This window comes from Rosa chinensis, chromosome 3, assembly GCF_002994745.2.
Source record: "Rosa chinensis cultivar Old Blush chromosome 3, RchiOBHm-V2, whole genome shotgun sequence".
In the NCBI taxonomy this organism is placed as follows: Eukaryota; Viridiplantae; Streptophyta; class Magnoliopsida; order Rosales; family Rosaceae; genus Rosa; species Rosa chinensis.
In genome coordinates, this window is record NC_037090.1 from 32,800,433 (window position 1) to 32,826,853 (window position 26,421).

Here is a 26,421-nt window from a genome sequence, read left to right on the forward strand (position 1 = left end):
AACAAAGTATTGTTAATTATTTGATGGAATTATTTCCTTATGCTTCTACAACTTGCAATCTGCGTTTTTGCCTCACACCACAACTGACAAAAGCTGCAGCACTAGTAACAGCTTGCCTGATCTAGTTGTTGTTTAGAGCGTCGACGAGAGGCTATTTGCTCTTGGTAACAGTAACTACATGCAATGATCATGTTGCTTTACACATGCTGATCAAGAGATGATTGCAAATGTTCTTGGAGTGGAAGTTTTTAGGCAAACAATTGCTGGCAATATTCTTCTGGGCAGATTATTGTGCCATCTCCAACAAAAGTGGTTTGGTTCATTCGCATACAACTGTGGAAGACTTGGATGAAACCTTGATGATCAGTGATTATGCTAAGGAAGTTATTATTTTTATTTTTATTATTATTACATTTTTAGGGTAATTTAAAAATAAAAATAATACATATATTGAAAATTATTCAATTGAAGGTGATGACGTGGTAGATGTCACATAGGACGCCACATAATTTGGTATTTGTTTTTGTATAACTTTTTGGTATATGTAGCATTACTCTTTTCTCAGTAATTGTCACTTTTTACGAGAAATATTTTGATTCCTCACTAAATGTCATTAGTTTTCTGCAAGAAACATATTTTCCTCACTATACATCACTTTCTACGACGAATATTTCGGTTCATCACTCAAGGTGACCATAATTTGGTCTCTTAAATCATTATGTTATTAGCGAGGAAATATGAGACTTGGGTGAGGAATTTTTTTCATCACGAAAACTACATCTAAGGAGAAAATAACGATTTCGTCGTTATTAGTTTGGTAAAAAATTATATGTAACCCGCCAAATTCAATGGCGACAAAATTATGATTTCCTCACTAAAAGTTTGTGTTTTACGATGAATTATTTCTTCGTCAAAAGAAGCAATTAGCGAGGAAATAAAGATTTCTTCGTTATTTGTTTGGCGGACAATTATGTAAAACCCACCAAATTCAACGGTGACAAAACTATAGTTTCCTCGCTAAAAGTCTGTGTTTTGCGATGAACTATTTCCTCGTCAAAAGAAGCATTTAGCCAGGAAAATACACTTTCCCAGTTATTAGCTTGGCAAAAAATTGTGTCAGGCCCACCAAATTCAACGGCGACAAAACTATGGTTTCCTCGTTAAAAGTTTGTGTTTTACGAGGAACCAGCGAGGAAAAAACGATTGTGTTGTTATTAGTTTGGCACAAAATTGTATAAAACCCGTCAAATTCAATGGTGAAAAATTATAATTTCTTCTCTAAAAATTTGTATTTTATGATGAACCGTTTTGTCGTCAAAAGAAGCCATTAGTGAGGAAATTACATTTTTCTCATTATTAGTTTGGCTGAAAATTGTGTCGGGCCCACCAAATTCAACGGTGGCAAAACTATGGTTTTCTAGTTAAAAGTTTATGTTCTTCAAGGAACCATTTCATCGTGAAAGAAAAAATAATTAGCGAGGAAAAGACGATTTTATCGTTATTAATTTGGTGTAAAATTGTATAAGACCCGCCAAATTCAACTGCGACAAAATTATGATTTCTTTGCTAAAAGTTTGTGTTCTGCGAGGGAACCGTTTTCTAGTCAAAAGAATCCTTTAGCAAAGAAATAGCACTTTACTTGTTAGTTTGGTGGAAAATTGTGTTAGACCTGCCAAATTCAATGGCGACAGAACTATGGATTTCTCGCTAAAGTCCATGTTCTACAAGGAATTGTTTTGTCGTCAAAAGAAGCCATTATCGAGGAAAATAACACTTTCCTTGTTATTATTTTGGCACAAAATTATATAAGAAACCCGCCAAATTTAATAGGGACAAATGTAAGCATTCCTCGCTAAAAGTCTTATTTCAACGATGACTGATTTCTTCGCCCTTGATGCATTTAGCAAGGATCTAATTATTTCGTCGCTATAGGTTTTGGTGGGAAAAAAATAATAGAAAAAAATTGGAGGTAATAAAAAAGAAAAAGAGCGGGTTGTTTTAGGGAAACGATATTTAAGAGAGAATTGCTGTGTGTTCTCATTGATAATATGAGTCTTTTTATATAGAGGATTATAATGCATAGAATCTGAATTGCACAAGGAAAGGTAATCATACAATGAATGGATATCTCTAAGATATTCTCCGAGGTTCTCTCTAATTAAAACCCTATTACCACTAGGTCAAGTAACCTAGAGTTTGGGCCAGACACACAAATATGAATTTACTTGAACACGGGTATATTTTTCTTTTGGTGGGCAGTAAAAAATAAAAAAGTTCGTGATAAAACACAAAAAACATATAAAAGCTAGAGAAGTACCCTACCAATTAGTTTCACTTTTATCAACTCTCTCTCTCTCTCTCTCTCTCAAACTCTCCTCGTGGGTATGCAACTAAACCCTTTGAAGTTCTCTTTTTGGTTAATCGATTTATGACTTTGTTGTTTTCTTGTAGCCTAGTTCCTCTATATATAAGTACCTTTTTATTAGCGGCGAATGTACCCGTTTAGAGCATCGATAATTTTATGAATTTTACAAAACATCATACTCACGATAACATGACCAATCGGTAGTAACATTTGTGGTTTAATGACTTGATCCGTAACACTCCTAATGTCGTTAAACTGAATTTAAAAAAAAAAAAAAAAAAAAAAAAAACTGAATAGACGTTGAAAGATAATGTCAATATGCATGGTAATCTTTTTACATAATCAATGATTCATTAGCAATGAACTAATAGAACATGTGGAGTTTAATTGTTTCAGAAATGCATTATGAGTTATTGACAAACATAAGAAACGAATTTTTTTGTTTTTTTTTTTAGTAAACATAAGACAACGATTTATATACTCAAAAATTGTCAAGTGACGTTCCAATTTGCTCATAATACAGCCTACGTAGTAGGAGGATTTCCAACCACTATCCATTTTTTCGCATAAAAAAAAAAAAACAAAAAACAGCTATCCAGTTTGGCAGTTTTGATGAGAAATTACTTGGAGCTATTTAATCTGTCATCTCCATTATTTGACCGCAGAAATAATCTTTATCTAGGTGCTCGCTCTTAATTAATCTGAAGAAGAAACTAAATAAATTTAAAGTCAAAGCCAGAATAACTACTATGTATAACGACTGGTTCCAAATCATATAAAACAATGCCTATACCTACTCTACTTATATATCTTATTGATCAGATTGACTGGCACCTTTTGCTTAATTAATCGAGTAAATAAACAGGGATGCAAATAGAATAAGAAGAAAATAATTAACTAATTAAGCCAATGATCATGACATGAATTGTGCTAATTAATTAACGAATCCTATTTGATCCCTTGATACAGAAATGTATTTTATATAACTCTACATTACTAGCAAAACATACTGTTACACACGAAAAATGTTGTCACGTACAAAAATTCACACGGATAAAAATCCGTTTGCTGTTGTAAAGAAACTGAAATTGAGAGGAAATCGCTGTGTATTCTCATTGATAATAGGGGCCTCTTTATATAGAGGATTACAATGTATAGAATTTCAATCATACAAGGAAAGTAATCGTACATTGAATAGGAATCTAGATCCTTCTAATTTAACCCTATTATCAATAGGTCAAGTAACCTAGAGTTTGGGCCAAACACAAATTAGGGTTTACTTGAACACTCCCCTTTGTGTTGCCCAAACACAGTGCTTCTCTCGTTGCCTCGTTAAAAATCTTGCCGAGTAACAAAAACCCAGTGGGACAAAAATAACCTCGGTCGAAGGGGAAAAAGAGCACAACACACCCTTCACGTTTCGAGGTGAACATGTAGACATCTCCCCCTGATGTCTGCGTCTCCCCCTGATGACTACGATCATGGGAGTTCAGATAATTTCCGCAGGCCAATTCTTGCCACATGTTTCTCGAACGTGGATTTGGGCAATGACTTAGTAAACAAGTCTGCTACATTATCCTCATATCGAACCTAGTTCACTTTGGTATTTGAAGAGAGTCTGTTATTGCTGATTATGCTTGGTGTTGTCGCCTTTGATGTAGCTTTGCTTCATTTGTTCAAAACGAACAGTATTATTCTAAATGCTCGTAGGCTCATCTTGTGGTAGACTTCAAACCACAATTGTTCGAACATGCATGATTATGGATCCAATCCATAAACATTCACAAACCACTTCATGAAGAGCAATAATCTCTGCATGGTTCGAAGACATAGCGATTACGGTCTGTTCTGTAGACCTCCAAGATATCACAGTCTTTTCCCATGGTGAACACTTAACCAGTTTGGGAGCGACCTTTGTGTGGGTCAGAGAGGTATCTAGCATCAGCAAATCCTTCCAAAACACTTATATCGTTTTGGGATGGGGATAGAGAACGCAGGCCAGCGTTTGCGGCATTTCTGGTGTGCGATGGGTCCGAATCCATCTTCTCTCTGTAGGGATAGAACAAGCCCATATAAATTGTACATCTCAAGTACTGAAAGATATCTTTTACACCAATCAAAATGGCGTCGCATTGGCGCAGAGCTATACCTTAGTTAATAAGTTCACTACAAACGAGATGTCCGGTTCTGTGCATTGAGCTAAGTACAATAATGCGCCTATTGTACTCTAGTAAGGCACTTCTGACTCTAGCACATCTTCGTCATCATCATCCAGATGAAGAGGATCTTTTTCAGGATTGAGACTACGGACGATCATGGGGGTGCTTGAAGGTTTGACCTTGTCAAAATGCCTAAGCATCTATCGACACGATGCTCAAGTTCCAAACTGAGACATAATCGTGTTTTCCCATAATCCTTCATCTCAAAATCGGATTTCAAGTGTTCAACGGTTTCCCTTAACTCTTTAAGGGCTTCTAATGAAGATCATGTCCAACATGAACCACGATAGAATCTGAAACTTGTTATGGAAACATGTGGGCATATCCCTTCCCAATCAAGTAGTCATTTTAGCGAGTGTTTCAACCTCTTTGTAAACACGCTCCTTGACCTAGAGCTACCTGACTTGGGTAAATGAAGTTCACCATGAACCTTCATGTATATTCCGTATCTAGATCCCTATAGAGATACGTAGTGACTACATTTGTAAGCTGCATGTTCAGTTATTCGGAAACTACCAAACTAACAGGGTAGTGGAGTGCAATGACATCCATTACTAGAGAATATGTCTCATCGTAGTGAATTCAAGGCGTTTTATGAGAAGCCTTGGGCCATAAGGCAAGATTACCATCTCTTTTTCTCACTACGCTTTCTAACGAAGACCCATTAGTCAACAGGTTTTATGTTAGGAGGTGTTGGCATCACTAGCTCGAAAACCTTCCTCTTCGTTAGAGAATCCATCTTAACCTGGATCGCATCTTTCCATTTAGGCCAAATTTCTCTACGTTGGCATTCATTTATCAACGGAGCGTGGTTCGATATCATCTGACTCAACAAACTCATGCGCAACTACATCATCAATTATGATGGAGTTTCTATCCCACGTCTCATGTACACTAATGTAAGTTTCATAGAGCTCTATATTCTCGAGAATAGGTTCTGACGTTGAGGCGTCCCCCAACGATAACCCTAACCCGAAAGATTCTCATGAGACGGATTTTGAGTCTTGATGATCAAAGGATTGGAATGTGTCAAAGTGTCCTTCGAACCTACGGGCCTCCCACGCATCCTAGCTGGGGCCATGGCCTGTAACGCCAGAGTGCCACTCTCTTTGGCATTGGCGCATGCCTGCCTCCATGTAGGGTGGTGCTACGTCCTCTTATAGGGACGTCCTTCCTTGCAGGCTTGTTTGCAGCATATTTATGTGATCTAGTCACTTTAACAGGGATCGAGATGAGACATAGTGGGGACAGGCCCCGACAATTCTTGTCGTTCCTGCTGAACATCCGTGTTCTTATCTCCCCCTAATGACGGGAAGACCGTCTCATCAAAGTGACAACCAGCAAATCTAGCGGTAATGAGATCACCTTGCAAGGGCACTAAGTGGCGGACGATTGTTGGATTCTCAAATCCAACGTAGTTTCCCATTCGTCTGTAAGGACCCATCATAGAGCGTTGTGGCGGCGCAATTGGCACATAAATGGCTCACTCAAATATGTGTAAGTACAATACTTGTACCCAGTCACTAGCTGTAACGCAGAGATACATTGAGTGGCGGTGGGTCATAGACAAATTAGCATAGTTGCATGCCATATTGCATCACCCCAAGCGGATATAAGGAGATTGGTGCACATTACCAATGTCCGGACTATCATCGTAGTCATTTCCGCAAGACCATTTGGGTGTGTACATGGGAATATGATGTCCAACATCAGTCCCATTGCAATTTTCATCGAAAGTCTTTCGATGTAAACTCTCCAGCATAGTCAAATCCAATTGACTGAATAGGATGATCTGGGGAGTGAGCCCGTTGTCATATGATATGTGCTAGGAGTGTAGCATAAGCAGCATATATAGGTGGACAATGGCACAACACGTGACCAGCGTATTTGCGTGTCAACCAACATCATGAAATATTTAAGCGTCCGCAAGTTGGTTGAATCAATCCACAGAATCCCCATTGATTCTATGTAAGAACAAAATGAGTATGTTCATTTCCTTTGCATAGGACTGTCTTAGTCCTAATTTCCTTAAGGAACGGGCTTTGTAAAACGAGCGAGAGGCTTTAGAAGCAACCAATGAGTATTTTGGTTAGGCTTGAGCGTCTGAAACGCTATTTGAAGCAAGTTGGTGATTGCAGCATCACTTGGGGCGCTATCACCATGATAGACGCTATCCATGGCATTATGGATAGGAACTACGCCAGCCCTAGGCTGGTGGTGGATGGAGGCGGTGCCCTAGGTAGTTGCGTCGGTCATACTTAGTCCAGAAATCAACTTTTGATTCATGCTTTGTTTCGCTCGAAAGAAATGATGTCCATGTGAAGTCTTTAGTAGACGGATCATCATATCCTGACCAGGATGACCTACCCTATCGTGACAAAGCCAATATGTGTCTAAATCCAAGAGATCTTCTCTCATAACTTTATTAGATTTAATAGCTTGAATAGTGACATAAAGTCCACTAGAGAAACACATAAACTTCTCTAAGATGCGCCTTTATTCGCAATCATTAGAGGTATTGCAAAGGAACTCATTTCTGTTCTCTACATGAGTTTTCGCATGGAATCTGTCAGCTATACATAGGTGTGATTCGCCCTAGAAGAGTAGAGAGTTTTTGTGACAGTAATTAAGGTGTCATTTGGCAAGTGGAACTTGGGCTATTCCATGTCCTTGAATTAATACTGATGGCCCAGCCATCGTAGTCACAAAAGTCATATGCTCAGAATCAAAATGGAGTCATAAAGAACTCAAAATTTTATTCATAAGCCAACGGAGTTACATCATTGTCTCTTTGACTAAACAAAATCTAATCCAAAATGATAGCTAATGCAAAACAATGGTAGTAGTCTAACTTCTTTCGGTAATTCGAAAATAAATGTGACCAGGTGAATAGAGAGATGTTGGTGGAGCAAGGCTCGCTTAAGTACCACTAATCTCAGAACCTTCCTAGACATCACACTTACTTTGAGTGAGCCTACTTTGAAGAAAAACTAAACCATTGGCATTTACTACAAAAATATATGCAATTGCCTATTACATCTCTTGGGAAAAATAAAGACTTAAACAGAATTGGCGATCTATTGATCTCAGCCAGATTTGTAGTCTTCAACCCTTCACTCTAGATCATCTTCTTGATCTTCTTGTTCCATATAGTGAGCTTCTCTTGCTTCACAATATGCTTTGTAGGCGGTGACAATTTCTTCACGAGCTCTACAAATGTGTGCCTAATGATCAGACACTTCACATCGAGAACATACATCTCTTTGCTCAAACTCCATTGATTGAGGCGCTTTAAAAGCGTCATTTAGATGGCTCTTAGTGTTGGTGGCGCCACCAACATGGCCAGAGGCGTTGCCTCCCTCTCTCTTTCCACATTTACCTCTTCAGTTGCGTGTTCACCTATTTTAGCGATTACCTTCCCAAGTAGAGCGATTATATGGACCAGAACATCTAAATGTATCCCTAAGATTAGGGTTTCGCTCTTGGTGCCATCTCTTAGGGGCGCGACTATAATTGGATTCCGGAATATGCTATATTTCCATGGATCTCGAATTATAGTTCTTCACAAGGATGTTGTCATGCTTTTCAGCGACATTCATAGCTCCAATGAGCTCATGAAACCTTATCATCCGTCCTGTAGTAACATCAATTCGATAGTTCTTAGCAACCATCAATGCAGAGACAGGGAAGGTAGAAAGAGTCTTCTCAATCAACATTGCATTTGTGATATCTTTGCCACAAAATTCCATTAAGGATTTAATGCGAAGTGCTTCTGAGTTGTAGTCAAGAACTGACTTGAAATCACAGAAGCGGAGGCTATGCCATCTCACTTCTAGGTCAGGAAGCAGGGAGTCATGGACGTTGTCAAATCTATCTTCGAGTGAGACCCACAGCCTTCTGGGGTCTTCTTCATTCATACACTCGTACTGGAGCGAATCATCCATATGACGAGTCATTAGGATGATGGCTTTCGCCTTATTTGCCTCTAAGGTTGCTCTATTTGCTTCCAAAGTTTGAGCTTGCTCAACAGTTAGCACGTCCTAGCTAGGCTCGAGAATCATATCCAAGATTCCATAGGCCTTGAGATGCTGGCGGATATCAAGAACCCACCTATGATATTCAGAGCCAGTTATTCCCAATGGAGCAAAGTCCAATTTGTTCAGGTTACTCATCCAGAAAGAGAACAAGAAATTATGGTTAGTTTCAGAGCGAAAAAGGCTACCACGAAAACAAATAAAATTTCTGAGCATAGTCGCTTCCAAGAAATTAGGAATTTCCGAGCGTAATCGCTTCCAAGAAATTCGATTCCAAGAGAGGTTGGATTAGATTGAAACAATGATATTTGCGGTCGATCGTTTTATCTCAACAAACTCTAAGTTTGGAGAACTCTACATGCTCCAAGCTTGGAGTGAGCACGAACCCCCACAGTTCGGCTTAATTTGGTCTCCCCTATGATAAAGAAAGGGGGGTAGAAGAAGGGTGGTTGCAAGTCCCCGAAAAAGAAGAGAAATTAAATTCAAAAATTCTAAAAAAAGGGGAACGTTTAGTAAAAAATACCTCGAAATAGGTCGCCGGAAAATTTGATAGGAAAAAGTGGTCAGAAAAGTCGCCGGAAAAGTCATTGACAGGGGGTTGACCAGAGGGCTGACGTGGCACTGATGCTGACGTGGTTGTGGGCCTGCGTCAGTGGGCCTCTGCCTTGGGCTTGGTCTTGGGCTTCTTTTCCTTTCCCCTTTTTTTTTCTTTCTTTTCTTCTCTTCTTCTTTTCTGCCGGTTCAAGATGCAGATGTTCAGGTGGTCGGTTCAAGTATTTTTAGTCCTGTTTTTGTATTTTTTCTTCCGGTTCCTGAAACTTCAAATCAGTGGGCTTCTGCTATCAAAATTTGGTGGAAATTGGAGGTCCGAAAGATGGTGAACCGGTGGAATATTTGCTATGTATGGAGCTTCCGGTGGCCGGTTCGGTAGGTTTCAGGCCGGTTCTTGGGGTGCCGCCGCCTGTTCTGGATTCTTGGAATCGAGTTCTTCAATGTGTGAGGTGGAGGCAGAAAAGGCTTCAAGGTTTTTAGCTTCTTGAATCAGGGTTTGGCTATTTGTTTCAGGGTTAGGGCTTTGTGCTGATAACGTGTTGTAGAGAAACTGAAATTGATAGGAAATCGCTGTGTATTTTCATTGATAATAGGGGGCTCTTTATATAGAGGATTACAATGTATAGATACTCAATCATAAAGGAAAGTAATCGTACATTGAATAAGAATCTAGATCCTTCTAATTTAACCCTATTATGACTAGGTCAAGTAACCTAGAATTTGGACCAAACACAAATTAGGGTTTACTTGAACATTTATAAAATATTGTACTACACATAGATTTATGTGTATATACATTTTTCACACATAATTCCATGGCCACACTAGTTTAAAGTTGGGTCATAGTATTTTACATGTCAATTTACAAAGTAAAATTTAGAGATTCTTGGGTGTTTGTCAGAATCTAAATTGAATATTCAAACGGTATTCTACTATTCCGTGCGAACTATGTTAGAATGAACAATTCTCCAACCAACTTTTAGTCTTGTTAAATAAATGTGAATTGTATTTACATACAAAAGTGCGTGTAATTATTTAAAGCATAAGATTTTGAGATTAGTGTTTAGTCTTGCCAAATTTTCCTTTTAGTGTACACAAATACTACCGTGCAACTATTATAACAATCATATCTAGGATCCTCTATAAGTCCATTATCATCTTCTTCTTTTTTTTCCACTTTACCTTCGATATGAGTTTTCAAGTTTGAGTCCTTACATTTCATTGTTTCTGATATTTTTGTCAATATCTGCTAGATAAGCGTCTAAGTAAGAGTCGTAACTACTCGTATTTGCTCTTCATCTCCTCTAAATGGTGATTATCTTCATAACTACATCAGAAATGTTGGTGTACTAGTGCACCTACTTAACCCATCATCTAGATTGAGTTATAACAATGGTATTCAACCTGCTGCACCTCCATTGTCGACTTTACAGGCGAACCCTCTACATTAAGTTATTGTTCATTTAGGAGGCCAGGTTTTGCCAGCTTTTATACGTCATGTATCCCAATTTACCGGTTTACTGGTCATTCGAACGGTAAATGACATTTATTTTCACTTTGAAGCTAATTTCGATACTTTTAGGGGGCCCTAAAAGTTGACTTTTTGTTTTGTTCGTTATTTGAGAAATTTTTCTTCATCTAAGTTGTAGAGGATGTTAAAACTGAGTTCGTGGACACGTGGCACGCTCAAATCGGAGTTCGTATGTAAAAGTTATGATCAACAACATGAAAGTTACTGTTTCTGGAAGCTTCTATAAATAGCTAGAACCAAAATGGAAAGTTTCCATTTCAGTCTGGAATCCTAACCTCTTTTTCTCTTTCTTCGACCCGGAAAAGCCAACCCGACCTGGATTAGTTTTTTGTTCGTTTCTCTGTCATCCGATGTCTGATCCGGTCGCCACTGTTGTCATTCTGACCCTCTCTCCTCCCTCTAGGGTGGTGGTATAGTGTGTTTTGGGCCGTAGGCGGCACAATAAGGAGAGGAAAGCTAGGTGGCGGACTCGTTCGGCAACCCAACCAGTACTCACGTTTTCTGCCACCTCAGTCGACAATTCTTGTTGGGTTTTGGAGTCCATGAGACGCTGATTAAACCCTCCAAAAGGCTTGGGATGATTCGAACGTGGAGGGAGAATCGAGCTTCAAAAAAATTTTAGGAATTTTTTTCTCCCTTTTCGAGGTAAATTTCGGCCATTTTGTGCATTTTTGGACATTGTGATAGTTTTAAAAGTTGTTGTGCTTGTTGAGATGAAGATTTTGGCATAGGTATTGTGACCCAATTTTGGGGTGGACCCGGCCCACGCGCCGCCGCTTTTGGTGGCTCATGAGAGCTTGTTGGGCAGATTTCGGCTTCCTAATTTTGCTAGTTGGGTTTAGTTTAGCGTGTGAAACATGTGGGTATAAATTTGGTGGAAATCGGAGAAGGTTTGGGATAGATTGGAATTTCTGAATTTTTGGATTTTAGACTTGTGATTCGAGGCGATCTGACCGTTGGATCATCTTTATTTTTCACTGGAATGTTAGAATAATTAAATTGGCGAAACTCTAGAAGTTTGGGTTGATTTCGATGTGATTTTGGATATTTGACGAATTATTTGTGCGAGGGGTTTTTGGTTTTTTTTTTTCCTAAGGATCGTATATATTTTCAAATCGTCATTTACTAGTTTTAATTGTGTACAAAGTGACGTTCCGAGCTAGTGCTCGACGAAGAAACCCGTATGCCTGTGGCCTAAATCGTAGTGTGAGTGGACTTGATTTTAATTGATGCATGCATTTATGTTCTTTCGAATTAGTGATTTATTTAAGGGTAAAATCCTCATATAGTACCCGATTTATCACGAAATGCACTTTTTGGTACCTGTACTATCCCTCCGTTAGCCCTTATAGTACCTCCATCTATTATTCCATTAAAAATGCCTACGAGGCGGTCATGTGACACTCATGTGAGTAAAATAGCAAGGGTAAAATAGTCTTTTCATTCATATTTAGAATTATAGAATTTAATATATTGAATATCTATAATTAAAAAATATATTGATACATAAAAAATAAGAATAATAATAATAATACCCAACTTATTATCCACTATTATTGGGATACTTGGGTCAATTAATTTAAGTACTTTTTTTTTTTTTAGTTTTTTATTATTTTATGAAAATTTAATATATATTAATTTAGACATAACTTTTTTCTTGAACAATTAATATGCTTTTTTTTTTTTTTGAGTAAAGCCACGAGGGCGAAATAATATATTCATCACAAGCTAGAATAGGCCGTTACAAATCCTTCCGCTGCCTTCTATAGACAGACAAGAAGCTAGTGGTAGTACCCACAAGTGGTACGTACATATAATCCTACTTATTAGACATTTAAATACGTAGACTCGTAGAGGTAGCGGATACCCTATTTCAGTACTACTTCAGAGGCGCTAGAAGTACATAGAGTGTTTCTAATACAAGGAACTTTATTGTAATTAGACAAACTAAAAACATAGGGATGGGCTGAGAGTTCCTGGCCCACCATAGAAGCCCAAAGAGGAGTGATCCACAAGGCCCAACAGGATGATGTGACCCAAGCCCAAAATTCACCTCAGCCTCCCAAGCTGCACACAGCACCGAAGCAGCTGCCGGATCCCATCGCTGCTTCCCACCGTCTCAACCCTCGAGGCCGGATTCCACAGCTGCAACCCACTACCTCACCTCGCGATGCCGCATCCCATAGCTGCAACCACACTCCTCAAACTACGACACCTCATCCTTCGCAGCCACCTTGCTACAAGTCATGCTGCTACAGTCAAAAATGTAATTCCAAAGTCTCGACCCTGATCAGGTGCAGATCCACCGCCCAGCCCTGCCATCGTCGATGACCTACCGTGTACAGACGCTCACCGCGTTCTAGACGTCCTCCGGTACTCACCGTCAACATCATCAGCCAAACCTTGAGCCAACCCCCCTTTCAAAGCTCCAGATCATTCAAATTCCGCCCGGCAGCAAAGCCAAGCGGCTTCGGCGTAGCCAAAAGGCCAGCCTAGGCTAGGGCCGCCGCTGGACAAGAATATTCTCAAGGTAGTGAAGCCTCCTTAGGGTTTCCTCAGAGAGAAAATAAATTTTCCTATTAACAATTAATAGGATTAATCAATAGAGATGGTAGGTAAATCTAGATATTCACTGAATTCAATTATAGGTCTTTCTTTTAACCTAGTCTAATTTATTTTAATTTAGTTTAATCAAATTTGTAAAAGAAATATGAAAAATAGGTGTTTTACAGTTTTGCCCATACTTTAACTGAAGTACTAAAACGGCTCACGGAGGGATAATACAGGTACCACTAGACTCTCTAAAAATTTGTAGGTACCAAAAAGTGCATTTCGTAATAGTTCAGGTACTATATAAAGATTTTACCCTTTATTTAATCATCATATCATTCATTGAGCTTATGATTTGCGTTGGAATACGGATTTGAGTTTGGATTATGATTTTGGTTTATTATTTGGATTTATGATTTATGTTGATATTTGACGAATTATTTTTCGAGGTGATTTTCAGAATTAAATATTAGGATTAATTTCAGTTTACCCCCCTGAGGTTTGGGGATGTCATCATTATCATTTCACCTCTTCTACTTTCAATTTTGAATTTTTACTCCCTAAACTTTCCAATTTCAATAAGCTGTGTCCAATTTCTACTATTCCGTCCAAATTGGATGTTAAGTTTGACCCTTGAGGGCTAAAATGGTCATTTCACATAAAAAAAATAAAAAATCATTTTTTCTTTCTTTTCTGTTTTTTAGTTTTTTTTTCTTTCTGTTTGATCTATTTTTTTTTTTTTCCTGTCCTTCGTTTTTTTTATATATATTTTTTTATTTTGTCTTCAACCTATACACCACAAGTTATAATAGGTATATAAAAATAAAAAAAATACTCTAGGTGGTTGAAAGCCGCTCGCTGGTCTACGATATTTGTGATATATCTCTGATAAAGTGAAGAATTTTAGGATATATCTCCAATAAAGTGAAGAAATATTTGTAAAAAATAATTTTACACTTTATCTGTAAATAAATATCTGTATATCCCCAATAAAGTGAAGAAATATTTGTGTAAAATAATTTCGGTCTACGATATTTGTGATATATCTCCAATAAATTGAAGAATTTTAGGATATATCCCCAATAAAGTGAAGAAATATCTGTAAAAAATGATTTTATACTTTATTTGTAAATATCTGTATATCCCCAATAAAGTGAAGAAATATCTGTGTAAAATCATTTTTTACAGATATTTATTTACAGATAAGTGTAAAATTATTTTTTACAGATATTTCTTCACTTTATTGGGGATATATCCTAAATTCTTCACTTTATCGGAGATATGTTACAAATATTGTAGACCAAAAGTCAGCCCTTCTTGTATCCAAACTCTACATATATGTAGATCTATCATTGCAAAGAAAGTAGTGTATTTTGTATCGAAAAGAACTAAATTACATTTACATGTACAATACTGTTGAAGTTGGAGTTGCTGAGAAGGCCATTGGGATAGAGATCTTTGAGGCTGATGGTGGAGAGAAGGAAGTGGTCATGAAAGGGGAGTCTACTCCCCAAACTTCAAATGTTATTTAATTCCTTTACAGGTCGCAAAGATCAAATTCTCTGAGGATTCATTTTAATTTTACTTCGGAGGATTATGATCTTTGTTTGGAATAATGGTGCGTAATTTTCCTTAAAAGGTAGGTGTATTAGGGGTTTTCTGGGTCTTATTCTTGTTTTAGAATTGGTATTTAGGGTTCCCTAAGGAACAAATCTTTCTGTCGACCCCATAGGGGTGTTTCATTTTTTGTACTGCTTGCTGAATTAATACAATGGGCTGACATCTTTTCTTAAAAAAAAAAGTACATTTATATGTCGATCCGATAATAAAACGTAAGTTTCTCATAAAATCAACCGTTAATGCACCGTAAATCTTTATACTCAATCAAGCGAAAGCATGCATGTGTGGATGGAAATACAAAATACCGTGTTTGAAGCTACCATATTGGAATGCATTGTATATGCAGAAGTGAAAGTTCCAAGAGATATTATTGTCAGCTCCAGAAAACTTTAACTCACATGAAGTGATCAATTAACCAATAAACTGACATGAAGAACAAAGAAACAAAATTGGCACGAAAAAGAACTGGATGTTTTTGTGATAAAAATTTAAGGGTTAAATTCTGTTTAGTCCCTATAGTTTGCCTCCGTCATCGTTTCAGTCCCTAACTTTTTAATTTAATCTAAAAACTCCCCGACGTTACAATTTCCGTCGAATTGGTCCCCGCCATTAGGATTCTGTCAACTTCAGCCGTTCCATTGCTGATTTGGACATCCAAGCAATGTCAAATCAGCAATCCATATTCCTGGTACTTTGTAAAATGTCCAGTATAGCCTCCCTTTGGTTCTCCCCCATTGTTAATCAAAAATACCGTCCAAAGTGAATCAAACTTTCACTTGAAACCCCCAAATTCAGCGGGAATACAAATGAGCCATATAAATTACCAGCAAGAACAAAAAACCAGATTGCATCAATATAAACCCAAAGTGGCTGCTAGAACTAAACGACATTCAACTTCATGGAGAATAATCCATTAACTAAAATGTGAATCAACTTCATTCAAAATAGGACATTGTATTTGCAGCAAGCTATGAAAAAGCTCTAATTGACCAAAAACAAAAATTAGAGCAATACATCCACCATCAGTTGTTCAAATATGACAATAATTTAGCTCTAATAATCTTAGCAAAAAATTAGAGCTAGCAACTAAGTGACACAACACATAGTTGCACAAAAAGGGATGTCTACATTCAATTGCTGCCTATGGTAACTGAAGAGGTCTATTTCACTACTGTTTTCCATCTCCTATACCTGACCTTTGTCTAATCCTTTTAGATGACCTTGTTGAAGTTGCAACCTTGTTGCTTGATGTTGTAGAAGCTTGTGGAGGCCTTGAACTTGGTGGGGCAGTTGTGGTTTATTGAGGCCTTGAGCTTGTAGGTCTTGTTGTGGTATGTTGAGGCCTTGATGTTGTTGAGGCAAACTTGTTTGCTGCTAGCAGCTTTGCTACCTTGGCAGCAGCAAACTTTTTCTGGACACAAAAACAAAAGTAAACAACTTAAATATGGTATTTGGACAAATTCACAAAACCCTTAAGCAAGCTAGGAATTCTTACCCTTTGATACTAAGCCCTTTCTTTAGCCTTCTTCCTCAACTCATTTGTAGACATAGGACTTTTTTTCCCTTTCTTAGACTGCAGCAACCAAGAACAATATCAAATGTGTTATAAATTTAGAGCAAGTCAAATAAATTCACAAATCACAATAAGCATGTTACAAGATTGGAATACCTAATCTTCAGAACCATGTCCTTCTTCATTGTTGACCTTCCTTTTCCTAGAAACAGCAGCAGCGTTCTTTGGCTTTGGTGGTAAATGTCTTTGACATGTTTTAACATTGTGGCCGACTTCGTTGCAGTTGCTGCACCTTAAAGATCTTTGTTGCCTTCCAAGTTTTCCATCACCACTTTGAGCCTTTTCTGAAGCGTCTTTAAATCTCTTTGTCTTTGGCCTTCCCGGCTGCCTTGAATATTCTGGAGGTAATATTGGTGGATCCTCACTTCTTGCCCACAAGTCCATGCTATTAATAGGCCTTATCAAGTTGTTGTATATAGCCATATAAGTCTTCTTCAGATAACAGTCGGCCACATAATCATCCGGGTCATGCCTCCTCAAATGAATGGCAGAAACCGCATGCTTGCATGGGATTCCAGTCAAGTCCCACCTCCTACAGCTAGATGTCCTCAATCTAAGGTTAACCACATTCTTGTTTCCTTCAACATTTTCTACCTCAGCCTCATCACCACCCCTGAAAGTGGGAATACAATCTGTCGCAACCTTCAACTTATTCTTCTCTACCATCTTCCTTGGCTTAGGGCAGATGTTTCCTTGGAAAGCTTCCATTTTCTCTTTTCTCATCTAAATCCTCTTCATAATCTTGACTCTTATTTCTTCAAACATTGTCACAGGTGGTTTCTTCCTTACTTCCACAATCCAACTATTGAAACTCTCAGACAAGTTATTGTCCATAATGTCACAGTTGCTTGTTGTGTTGAAGAAAGCTCTACACCAATGTTTTGGAGGCCTTTCATCATCTGCAAATCAAAAGAGTAATTAAATACAGTAAACATGCCTAACTGAAAACCAAATTTATATTGCTGTACCTGTCATCCATTTGTATGCATCCTCATCAAGTGCCTTCATCTCCTCCATATCATTTAGATAATAGGGCAAAGTGGTGGACTTGGCACATTTCCGCATTTGATCCTTCATCACTTTTCCAGGAAATAGTTTTGGGAAATTAGTCCACATATGTCTAATACAAAACCTTATATATGCACTAGGAACCACTTTTTCAAAAGCAGGTTTGAGACCTTTTTGCTTGTCACTTAGGAAAACCCAACCTGCTCCATCTTCCTTGATTTCCAAATCCTTGCACAGTAGCTCAAGAAACCATATCCATGAGTCCTTACTCTCCAATTCCACCATTGCATAAGCAACAACCCAACTTGTGTTGTTTGCATCTGTTCCAACTGCTGTCAAAAGCTGGCCACCAAAACAGCTTTTTAAATGTGCTCTATCCAATCCTATAACACTCCTACAACCAGCTTTGATTCCATTCTTCAATGCTCCTAAGCAGATATACATTCTTTTGAATACTGGATCATTCCTTGTGTTACTGAAATCACACCTTATGTCTACTGTAGTTTCTGGATCCACCCTCTTCAGCTCACTGGCATAATCCTTGAGTCTTGTAAACTGGTATCTTATAGTACCCTCCACTTCAAGCAAAGCAGCCCTTGTGGCCTTATAGGCCATTTGAGTTGACACTCTTGCTCGAATGTTTTGTGACATTGTTTTAGCAAGTGAATCTGCAATCAAAAACCAATACCAACAAATCATGCTTCACTCAACCAAAACAGCTTCAAAAATACCAAAAAGGACAGAAAATATACCTGGTTTCCATGCACCATTGAGGGCAATCTGGTCCTTGAACTTTGTAGTTAAATATCTCAATTTCACCATACTGTTGTTAAACTTCCTTGTGCATGTGTGTGTTGGAGTGTACCTTTTGATCATTAGTGTGTTCTCATGCTGCATTTTAGAGGCAAACAACTTAAAAGGACAGTCATCCTCTTTGCAGATAACCCTCAACCTGCTTTTGTCATTTTTGATAAAAACATATTCCCAGCCACCTTGTATGGCCATCTCCCTCAAAGCATCCCTTAATATCTGAACCATACCAAACTTCATGCCTAACTTGAGAACAGGCCTCTTTATGTCTGTTTCGGGGTTGAATTCATTACCAACCTCTTCCTGCTCACCATCAGAATTAATAATGTAATTCGGCTGCTCCTCATCTGAACCATCATCAGCAAACATATCTTCATTATCCTTAAAGTCTGGTACTTGAGGTTCCTGAAATGAAATCTTGAATACTTCCATTTTGAGGAGCAGTTCTGTGTGAAGTATGTTCAAGCTCCACCTCTTCCAGCCAATCATCATCATCTACTCCGTACTGCTCATAATCATCATCATCATCATCATCTGCTAGAGGATTGTAATCATCATCCTCACTCCTATCTTCTTCTTCACTGCCCGACTGCTCCTCATAATCCTCTTCATCTAACAAACCACCACCAAATGATTGCTGATAGTCCAAGAGTTCAATATCCCTCAAGCTCAGGCCTTCTTGCTGTACATCAATGCTTTGACCCACACTTCTTGAATGTTGACCTAAACTAGACTGACCTAAACTTGACTGCCTATGTTCACTTGAACCTTGATCAACACTTGACTGCCCAACATGACTTGAACCAGCATATATAGTTGACTGACCTGCCCCACTTGAAGTTTGCCTCCCACTTTCTTTATGCTTTGAAGCTGAATTGTACTCTAGCATCAACTGTTTTCCCTTCTCCCTTGGACCAATCCCAAAAGCAATGCTACCTTGAGTTGGCACACAGTCCTCGGCCTCCCTTATAGAGACTCCCTTGTTTCTGCCGGGAATAGGCTCATCCGGCAGTTCTTCGATAACCACACCATTGCTTCCAACTTCACCAAAAAGGAAGTCTTCATACATGAATACATCATCATCCGGGTCAACCCCATAGACTTCATGCAGCTCCATGTGGTCCAAGCATAAAATGATGAGTCTATAAGCTGGAACAGCTGAACACATGGTCATCACATCCCTATCATTCTCCAACTTCAATAACTCATCATTCTCATCCCCAACCTTGTAACAGTAGTCAATTCTTTGATTTGCATAAGCCGGGTTTAGCTGCATGACCATACTATCCACCTCTACAAGGGACATGGTATCTTTGTTGACATTATCGAAATAACTTGCCTTCCCTCCAACATAAGTCTGATCGCTTATGCACCCTCCATGCTAAACCTTCAGTGTGAAATAGTCTGGATCACCTACAAATATCAATCAACAGCAAGAAAATTAATAACTCTTAATAGTGATTGAAGCACCCATAAATATCGAACTCAAACCATCCAAAACATAAAGCACATCTGCCCTAAAAGTGCATGCCCTCATAAAGCCTACACAACCAACTGGTTTGCCTCCATAAAGAGGTACAAGCCAAAATAGAAAGGGGCCAAACATAGGGGCCCTAGAAAACATTTACCAACATCTTCACACATAGTCACAACCAAATAATTCATTATTCATTCTTTACAAAGTGCTAGGACCACCCATAACTATACAAGCCAAACCTCAATATTAAAAGCCAACCAGAATAAACAACTTCTTGCAGACAATTTTAAAAGCCAAATCATGCTTCACATAACCCAGCCACCATTCTGTACAAAGTACTAGGACCACCTACTCAATTTCACTCTCAATCAGCCACAAAGCAAACATCGATATACCAGAAACTCGTAGAGACCCAAAGGCCCGATTTTTTTTTTTGTCAAACCCTAGAAATCGAAATCAACAAAACCCTTTATTAACAACATAAGTCTTTGAAAAAGGAAAATTTCTACCAAAAACAGTTTTAGAATAACCCTCAGCCATTAGAATCGAACAACCCCTAACTTTTTTGACCAAACCCTAGAATGTTCGAAAACATCAATCCATCGGAAAACCCCCAAATTTGCATTCAAAACTCACCATAATCAGGCACATCATCCTTCTCCTTCTCGTCTTCAGCTCGGGGAACCCAGACATCGAGATTGTCTCCCACCATGTCGCCACTTCTACATATCGGGCTGTACTTCAAACTGGGTTAGGTTAGTTCTTCTGTCTTATGGCCGGATTTTAGTTTTCGAGTTAGGGTATTTGAATTTCAATAGGATCGGAGTACGATTTCTAGGTTTCTCAATTACGGGGGTAGAGAGTGTTTCTGTTTTTGGGAAATTTGAATTTTAGGGTTTGGGGTGATTACGATATGGGTCTGGGTGATTACAATCTGGGTTAGAGGCCATGGTCATTTAGGACATTTCACATTGCATCGAGCTTATGTGGCTCTGAGTTGGCGTGTGGTTTGCAGCCACGTCAGCTATGTCACGGAGTGTTTTAACTGACCGACCCGATTGGAGTAAAATTGTAACGTCAGGGAGTTTTTAGATTAAATTAGAAAGATAGGGACTGAAACGATGACGGTAGCAAACTATAGGGACTAAACAGAATTTAACCCAAAATTTAATCTAGTTTCAAGTATGATGGAAATGAAAAAGACAATGTTTTGAGTTTCGACTAATAGTAAACATAACCCCCAAAGTTATGGGCCTTGTAGCTTACAAATTAAGACTATGGGTCTTGTAAGAATATGGCCCAATTTATATTTACATACCAATCAATAATCTTTTAGAGTTACCATCAAATGATTTAAATCACAAGATTGTCCATGTAATGTTGGGTAAAATTACTTATTTCTACATAGAAAGATTATCTTGAGAATTTTTTTGTTTTGCTTTAGGAAATCGAAATTGGGAGAGAATAAGCTGTGTCTTTAATTGATAATATGGACCTCTTTATATAGAGAATTACAACTAGAGAATATGAGTCTTACAAGGAAACTGAATCATACATTGAATAAGATATCTTCGAGAATATCTGTAACACTAACCCGATTACAACTTGGACAAGTAATTAGAGTTTGGGTCGGACACTCAATCCATATATACTTGAACACTCCTTGTGTCTCCCAAACGCGGTGCTCCTCTCATTGCCTCGTCAAAAACCTTGCCGAGTAACAAAAACTCAGTAGGACAAAAATAATCTCGATCGAAGGAGAAAAAGAGTACAACACACCCTTCACATTTCGAGACCAAACATGTAAACATCTCCCCTTGATGTCTGCATCTCCCCCTGGTGACTACAATTATGGGAGTTTGGACAACTTCCATAAACCGATGCTTGCAACATGTTTCTCTAAAGTGAATTTAGGCAGTGACTTAGTAAACAAGTCTACCACATTGTCCTCAAATCGAACCTGGTTCACTCTGATCTTGAAGAGCTTTTGTTGTTGCTGATAATAAAAGAACGTGGGTGATATATGCTTGGTGTTGTCGCCTTTGATGTAACCTTGTTTGATTTGTTCGATATAAGCAGCATTATCCTCATAAATGCTTGTAGGCTCATCTGTGGTACACTTCAAACCACAATTTCTTCGAACATGCGTAATTATTCTCATACATTCACGAACCGCTTCATGAAGAGCAATAATCTCTGCATGGTTCGAAGAAGTAGCGACTATGGTATGTTTTGTAAATCTCCAAGATATCGAGGTCTTGCCTATGGTGAAAACATAACCAGTTTGAGAACGACCTTTGTGTGGATCAGAAAGCTATCCAGCATTAGCAAAACCTTCTAAAACACTAATGTCGTTTTGGGATGGGGATAGGGAATGCATGCCAACGTTAGTGGCGTCCTTGATATGCGATGGGTCTGAATCCATCATCTCTCTGTAGGGATAGAACAAGCGCATATCAATCGTACCACTTAGGTATTGAAAGATATCTTTAATACTAGTTTAATGGCGTCGTGTTGGCACAGATCTATATCTAGCTAACAAGTTCACGGAAAATGAGATGTCCGATCTTGTGCATTGAGCTAAGTACAATAATGCGCCTATTGCACTTAAGTAGGGCACTTCTACCTCTAGAACATCTTTGTCATCATCCTTTGGATGGAATGGATCATTCTTTGGATCAAGACTACAGACGACCATTGGGGTGCTTGAAGGCTTAACTTTGTCAGTATTGAAATGCCTAAAGATCTTCTGGGTATAAGCTGATTAATGAATTAGGATATCACCTTCACATTGCTCAAGTTTCAAACTGAGACAAAACCATGTTCTTCCAAGGTCTTCATCTCAAACTAAGATTTCAAGTGCTCATCGGTTTCCCTTAACTCTTTAAGGGTGCCAATTATGTTTATGGTATCAACACAAACCGCTACTATAGCGAATCTGAAACTTGTTCTCTTTATGAAAACATATGGGCACAGTTCATTTTTAACATAACCCTTCCTAGTCAAGTATTCACTTAGACGATTGTACCACATCCGTCCGGATTGCTTCAATTCATATAGTGAACTTTTCAACCTTATTACAAATGCGCTCTGTGGTTTAGAACTACTTGACACTTGACTTGGGTAACTGAAGTCCATATGGGACCTTCATGTATATTTCTGTATCTAGATCCATATAGATACTCAATAACCACATCCATGAGCTGCATGTTCAGTTTTTCGGAAACTACCAAATTGACAAGGTAGCAGAATTTACGTAATGACGTCCATTATGAGAGAATATGTCTCCTCGTAGTCGATTCCAAAGCGTTGTAAGAAGTCTTGAGTCACAAGGCGAGCTTTGTATCTTACAATCTCATTTCTCTCATTAGGCTTTCTAACGAATACTCATTTATGACCAACTGGTTTGGTGTTGGGCAGTATTGGCACAACTAGCCTAAATACCTTTCTCTTCTCTAGAGAATCAAGTTCTGCATGGATCACATCTTTCCATTTTGGCCAATTAGCTCTACGTTGGCATTCATCAATGGAGCATGGTTCGATGTCATCAGTCTCAATAATCTCACGCGCTACTGAATACACGAATACATCATCAATGATGATGAAGTTTCTTTCCCACGTCCCATGTATACTAGTGTAATTCACAGAGATCTCTACATTCTTAGGGATAGGTTCTAACGTTGAGGCGTCTCCTAACGATGTCTCTTGGACATAACCATAATCCCGAACATTCTTATGGGATGAATTTTGAGTATCGATGATCAAATGATTTGTTTGTACCTCATTCGCTTTATTTCTAAGGCGAGTATCCTTCGAACTTCCTCGCGGGACCTGTGGCCATAGACTCCACATCACTGCCAATCTGGGCAGTGACGCCATCTCCTGGTACCTCAAGAGCGACGTTACGTCTAGTATTTAGGACGTCAATCCTTGTAGATACATTTGTAGCAGGTATATGTGATCTTGTCACTTTGACAATATCAGAAAACGCATCAGGTAGAGTATCTGCTATGCTCTGAAGCTCGATAATTCTTCGTACTTCAAGTTTGGATTATGCGGTACACGGATCGGGATGAGACATAGTGGGAACAGACCATAACAATTTCCGTTATTTCTGTTGAACATTCGTGTTCTTATTTTCCCATAACGACAGGAAGACTATCTCATCAAAGTAACAATCCGCAAATCTAGCGGTAAAGATATCACTTGTCAAGTGTTCTAGGTAGTGGGCGATAGTTAGAGCTTCATATCCAACATATATGCCCATTTGTCTTTGTGGACCCATCTTAGTACGCTGTGGTGGCGTAATAGGCACATAAATGGCACACCCAAAGACATGTAAGTACGAGAGATCAGGCTTGTACCTAGTCACTAGCTGTAACGCAAAATAGGGTTAGGTGGCAATGGGTCGTAGACTAATTAGCGTAGATGCTTGCAGTATTGCATATCTCCAAGCAGAAACAGGGAGATTGCTGCGCATAACCAATGTCCGGGCTATCATTTGTAGTCACTTAATGGCAACTTTCACTAGACCATTTTGGGTGTGTACATTAGGAACGGGATGCTCAACATCAATCCCCAGTGACATGCAATAGTCATTGAATGTTTTCAATGTAAACTCCCTAACATTATCGAATTGAATTGACATAATAGGGTGGTCCAGGTAGTGAGCCCGTAGACGGATAATCTGGGCAAGCAGTTTAGCATATGCAGCATTTCGAATGGATAAAAGCATGACATGTGACCAGCATGTTGATGCGTCAACCAACACCGTAAAATACTTAAAGGTTCGCAGGGTGGTTGAATTGGTCTATAGATATCCCTTTGAATTCTTTGCAGAAACAAAATGAGTATTTTTAGATCCTTGCGTAGGATGTCTCGGTCCTAATTTTCCTAAGGAATAGGCTTTACTAAACGAGCAAGGGGCCTTACAAGCAACCAATAAGGATTTTGGTTCGGCCAGAGCGTCTGAAGCGCTACTAGAAGCAAAATTGGTGACTATAGCACCTACCATGGCGTCGTGACCATGGGAAATATAATCCATGGCATCTTGGCCATGGGAGACGCCAACCATGGTGTCATTAAAGTGGACAGGGGCTGGCCTAGGCCTGCGATGGAACGCAATGCCGGAGGCGGCGACGACGATGACGATGGTCACACTTAGTCCAGGAATTAACTTTTGATTCTTGCTTCGTTTTGCTTGAAAGAATGTATGTCCGTGTGAAGTCTTTAGTATACGGATCATCATATCACGACCAGGATGTCCTAGTTGATCATGCCAAAGCTAATATGTGTCAGAATCTACGAGATCTTCTCTTATCACATTATTAGATTCAATAGGTCGAATTGTAGTGACATAAAGTCCACTAGATTGACACATAAACTTCTCTAAGATGCGCTTCTGTCCACAATCATTAGAGGTGATGCAAAGAAACTCTTTTATGTTCTCTCTATGTGTTTCAGCATGGAATCCGTTGTCACTGATATCTTTAAAGCTCAATAATGTTCGATTTGCCTTACGAGCATAGAGAGCTTCTGCGACAGTAATCGAGGTGCCATTTGGCAAGAGAAATTAGGTCATTCCATGTCCTTGAACTAATCCTAATGGCTCAACCATAGTAGTCATAGAGGAACATGTAGGCAACATCTCCAAGAATAATTGCCTATAGCGGAGAATGGTGTGCATAGTCACACTATCCGCAAGACATTGCAATTCTCTAAAATCCATTCCTAAATGAAAAACTCAGAATTAAAATTGAATCATAAGCCAATGGACTTGAAATTTTATTCATAAGCCAATGGAGTACATCATTGTTTCTTTAACCAAAAGAAAATCTAATCCAAGTACTAGCTAATGCGAAACAATGGTAGTAGTTTGACTTTTTTCGGTAACTTCAAAATAAATGTGACTAAGTGAGCAGAGAGATGTCGGTGGAGCAAGACTCGCTTAAGTACCACTAATCTCAAAACCTTCCTAGACATCGCATTTACTTTGGATGAGCTTAGTTGAAGAAGAACTAAACCATTGGTATTTACTACAAAAATTATATGGCAAGTGCCTATTACATCTCCTTGAAAAATAAGAGACTTAAACAAATTCGCCAGTCTCTTGATCTTGGTCTTTGTAGTCTTCCATCCTCAGATCGAGATCATCATCTTGATATTCTTGTTCCATGTAATTTGCTTCCTTTGCTTCACGATACACCTTGTACGCATTTGCAACTTTTGGGACGCATTACATGCCTTTACCCAATGTCCTGGTGTTCCACATCAAAGACAAGCATCTTTATGGTCTAGCTCCCTTGATCAAGGTGCCTTTGGGGGGCATTTTGGATGGCCACTTCCCTTGGTGGCATCAACACCATAGCCAGAGGCTTTGCCTCCTTCTCTCTTCACATGTTGAACCCCATGGTTCTATGCCTGCCTGTCTTGGAGGTTACCTTCCTCTTTAGGGCGAGAACATGGACCAGAACATCCAAAATTATCCTTAAATTTAGGGTTACGCCCCTTGCACCCTTCCTTAGGGGCGTGATTATGATTAGACTCCGAAATAGACTTGGTTCCCACGAGTCTAGAGTTATAGTTCTTCATAAGGATGTTGTCGTGCTTCTCAGCTACATTCATGGCTCCAATTAGCTCAAAAAACCTTGTGATGAGTCTTGCATTGACATCTATCTAATAT

General features: G+C 38.8%; 1 protein-coding gene across 1 annotated transcript; it reads right to left on the bottom strand.

Moving 5' to 3' along the window:
- Nucleotides 1-17,167: 17,167 nt before the first annotated feature.
- Nucleotides 17,168-18,631, bottom strand: LOC112194459. The gene is made up of 3 exons (XM_024334697.1): nt 18,205-18,631; nt 17,413-18,120; nt 17,168-17,343 (listed from the first exon to the last, which is right to left on the bottom strand). The coding sequence occupies exons 1-3, from the start codon at nt 18,629-18,631 to the stop codon at nt 17,168-17,170; spliced, it is 1,311 nt and encodes a 436-aa protein (XP_024190465.1).
- Nucleotides 18,632-26,421: the final 7,790 nt, after the last annotated feature.

What these genes read in the sequence shown, in the direction of transcription:
- LOC112194459 (XM_024334697.1), bottom strand. Translation starts at nt 18,631, where the DNA reads ATGTTTGCTGATGATGGTTCAGATGAGGAGCAGCCGAATTACATTATT. An exon ending in CAATGGTGCATGGAAACCAG is followed by an intron (nt 18,121 to 18,204) that starts GTATATTTTCTG and finishes TTTTGATTGCAG; the next exon opens with ATTCACTTGCTAAAACAATG. An exon ending in TGCATACAAATGGATGACAG is followed by an intron (nt 17,344 to 17,412) that starts GTACAGCAATAT and finishes TTTGATTTGCAG; the next exon opens with ATGATGAAAGGCCTCCAAAA.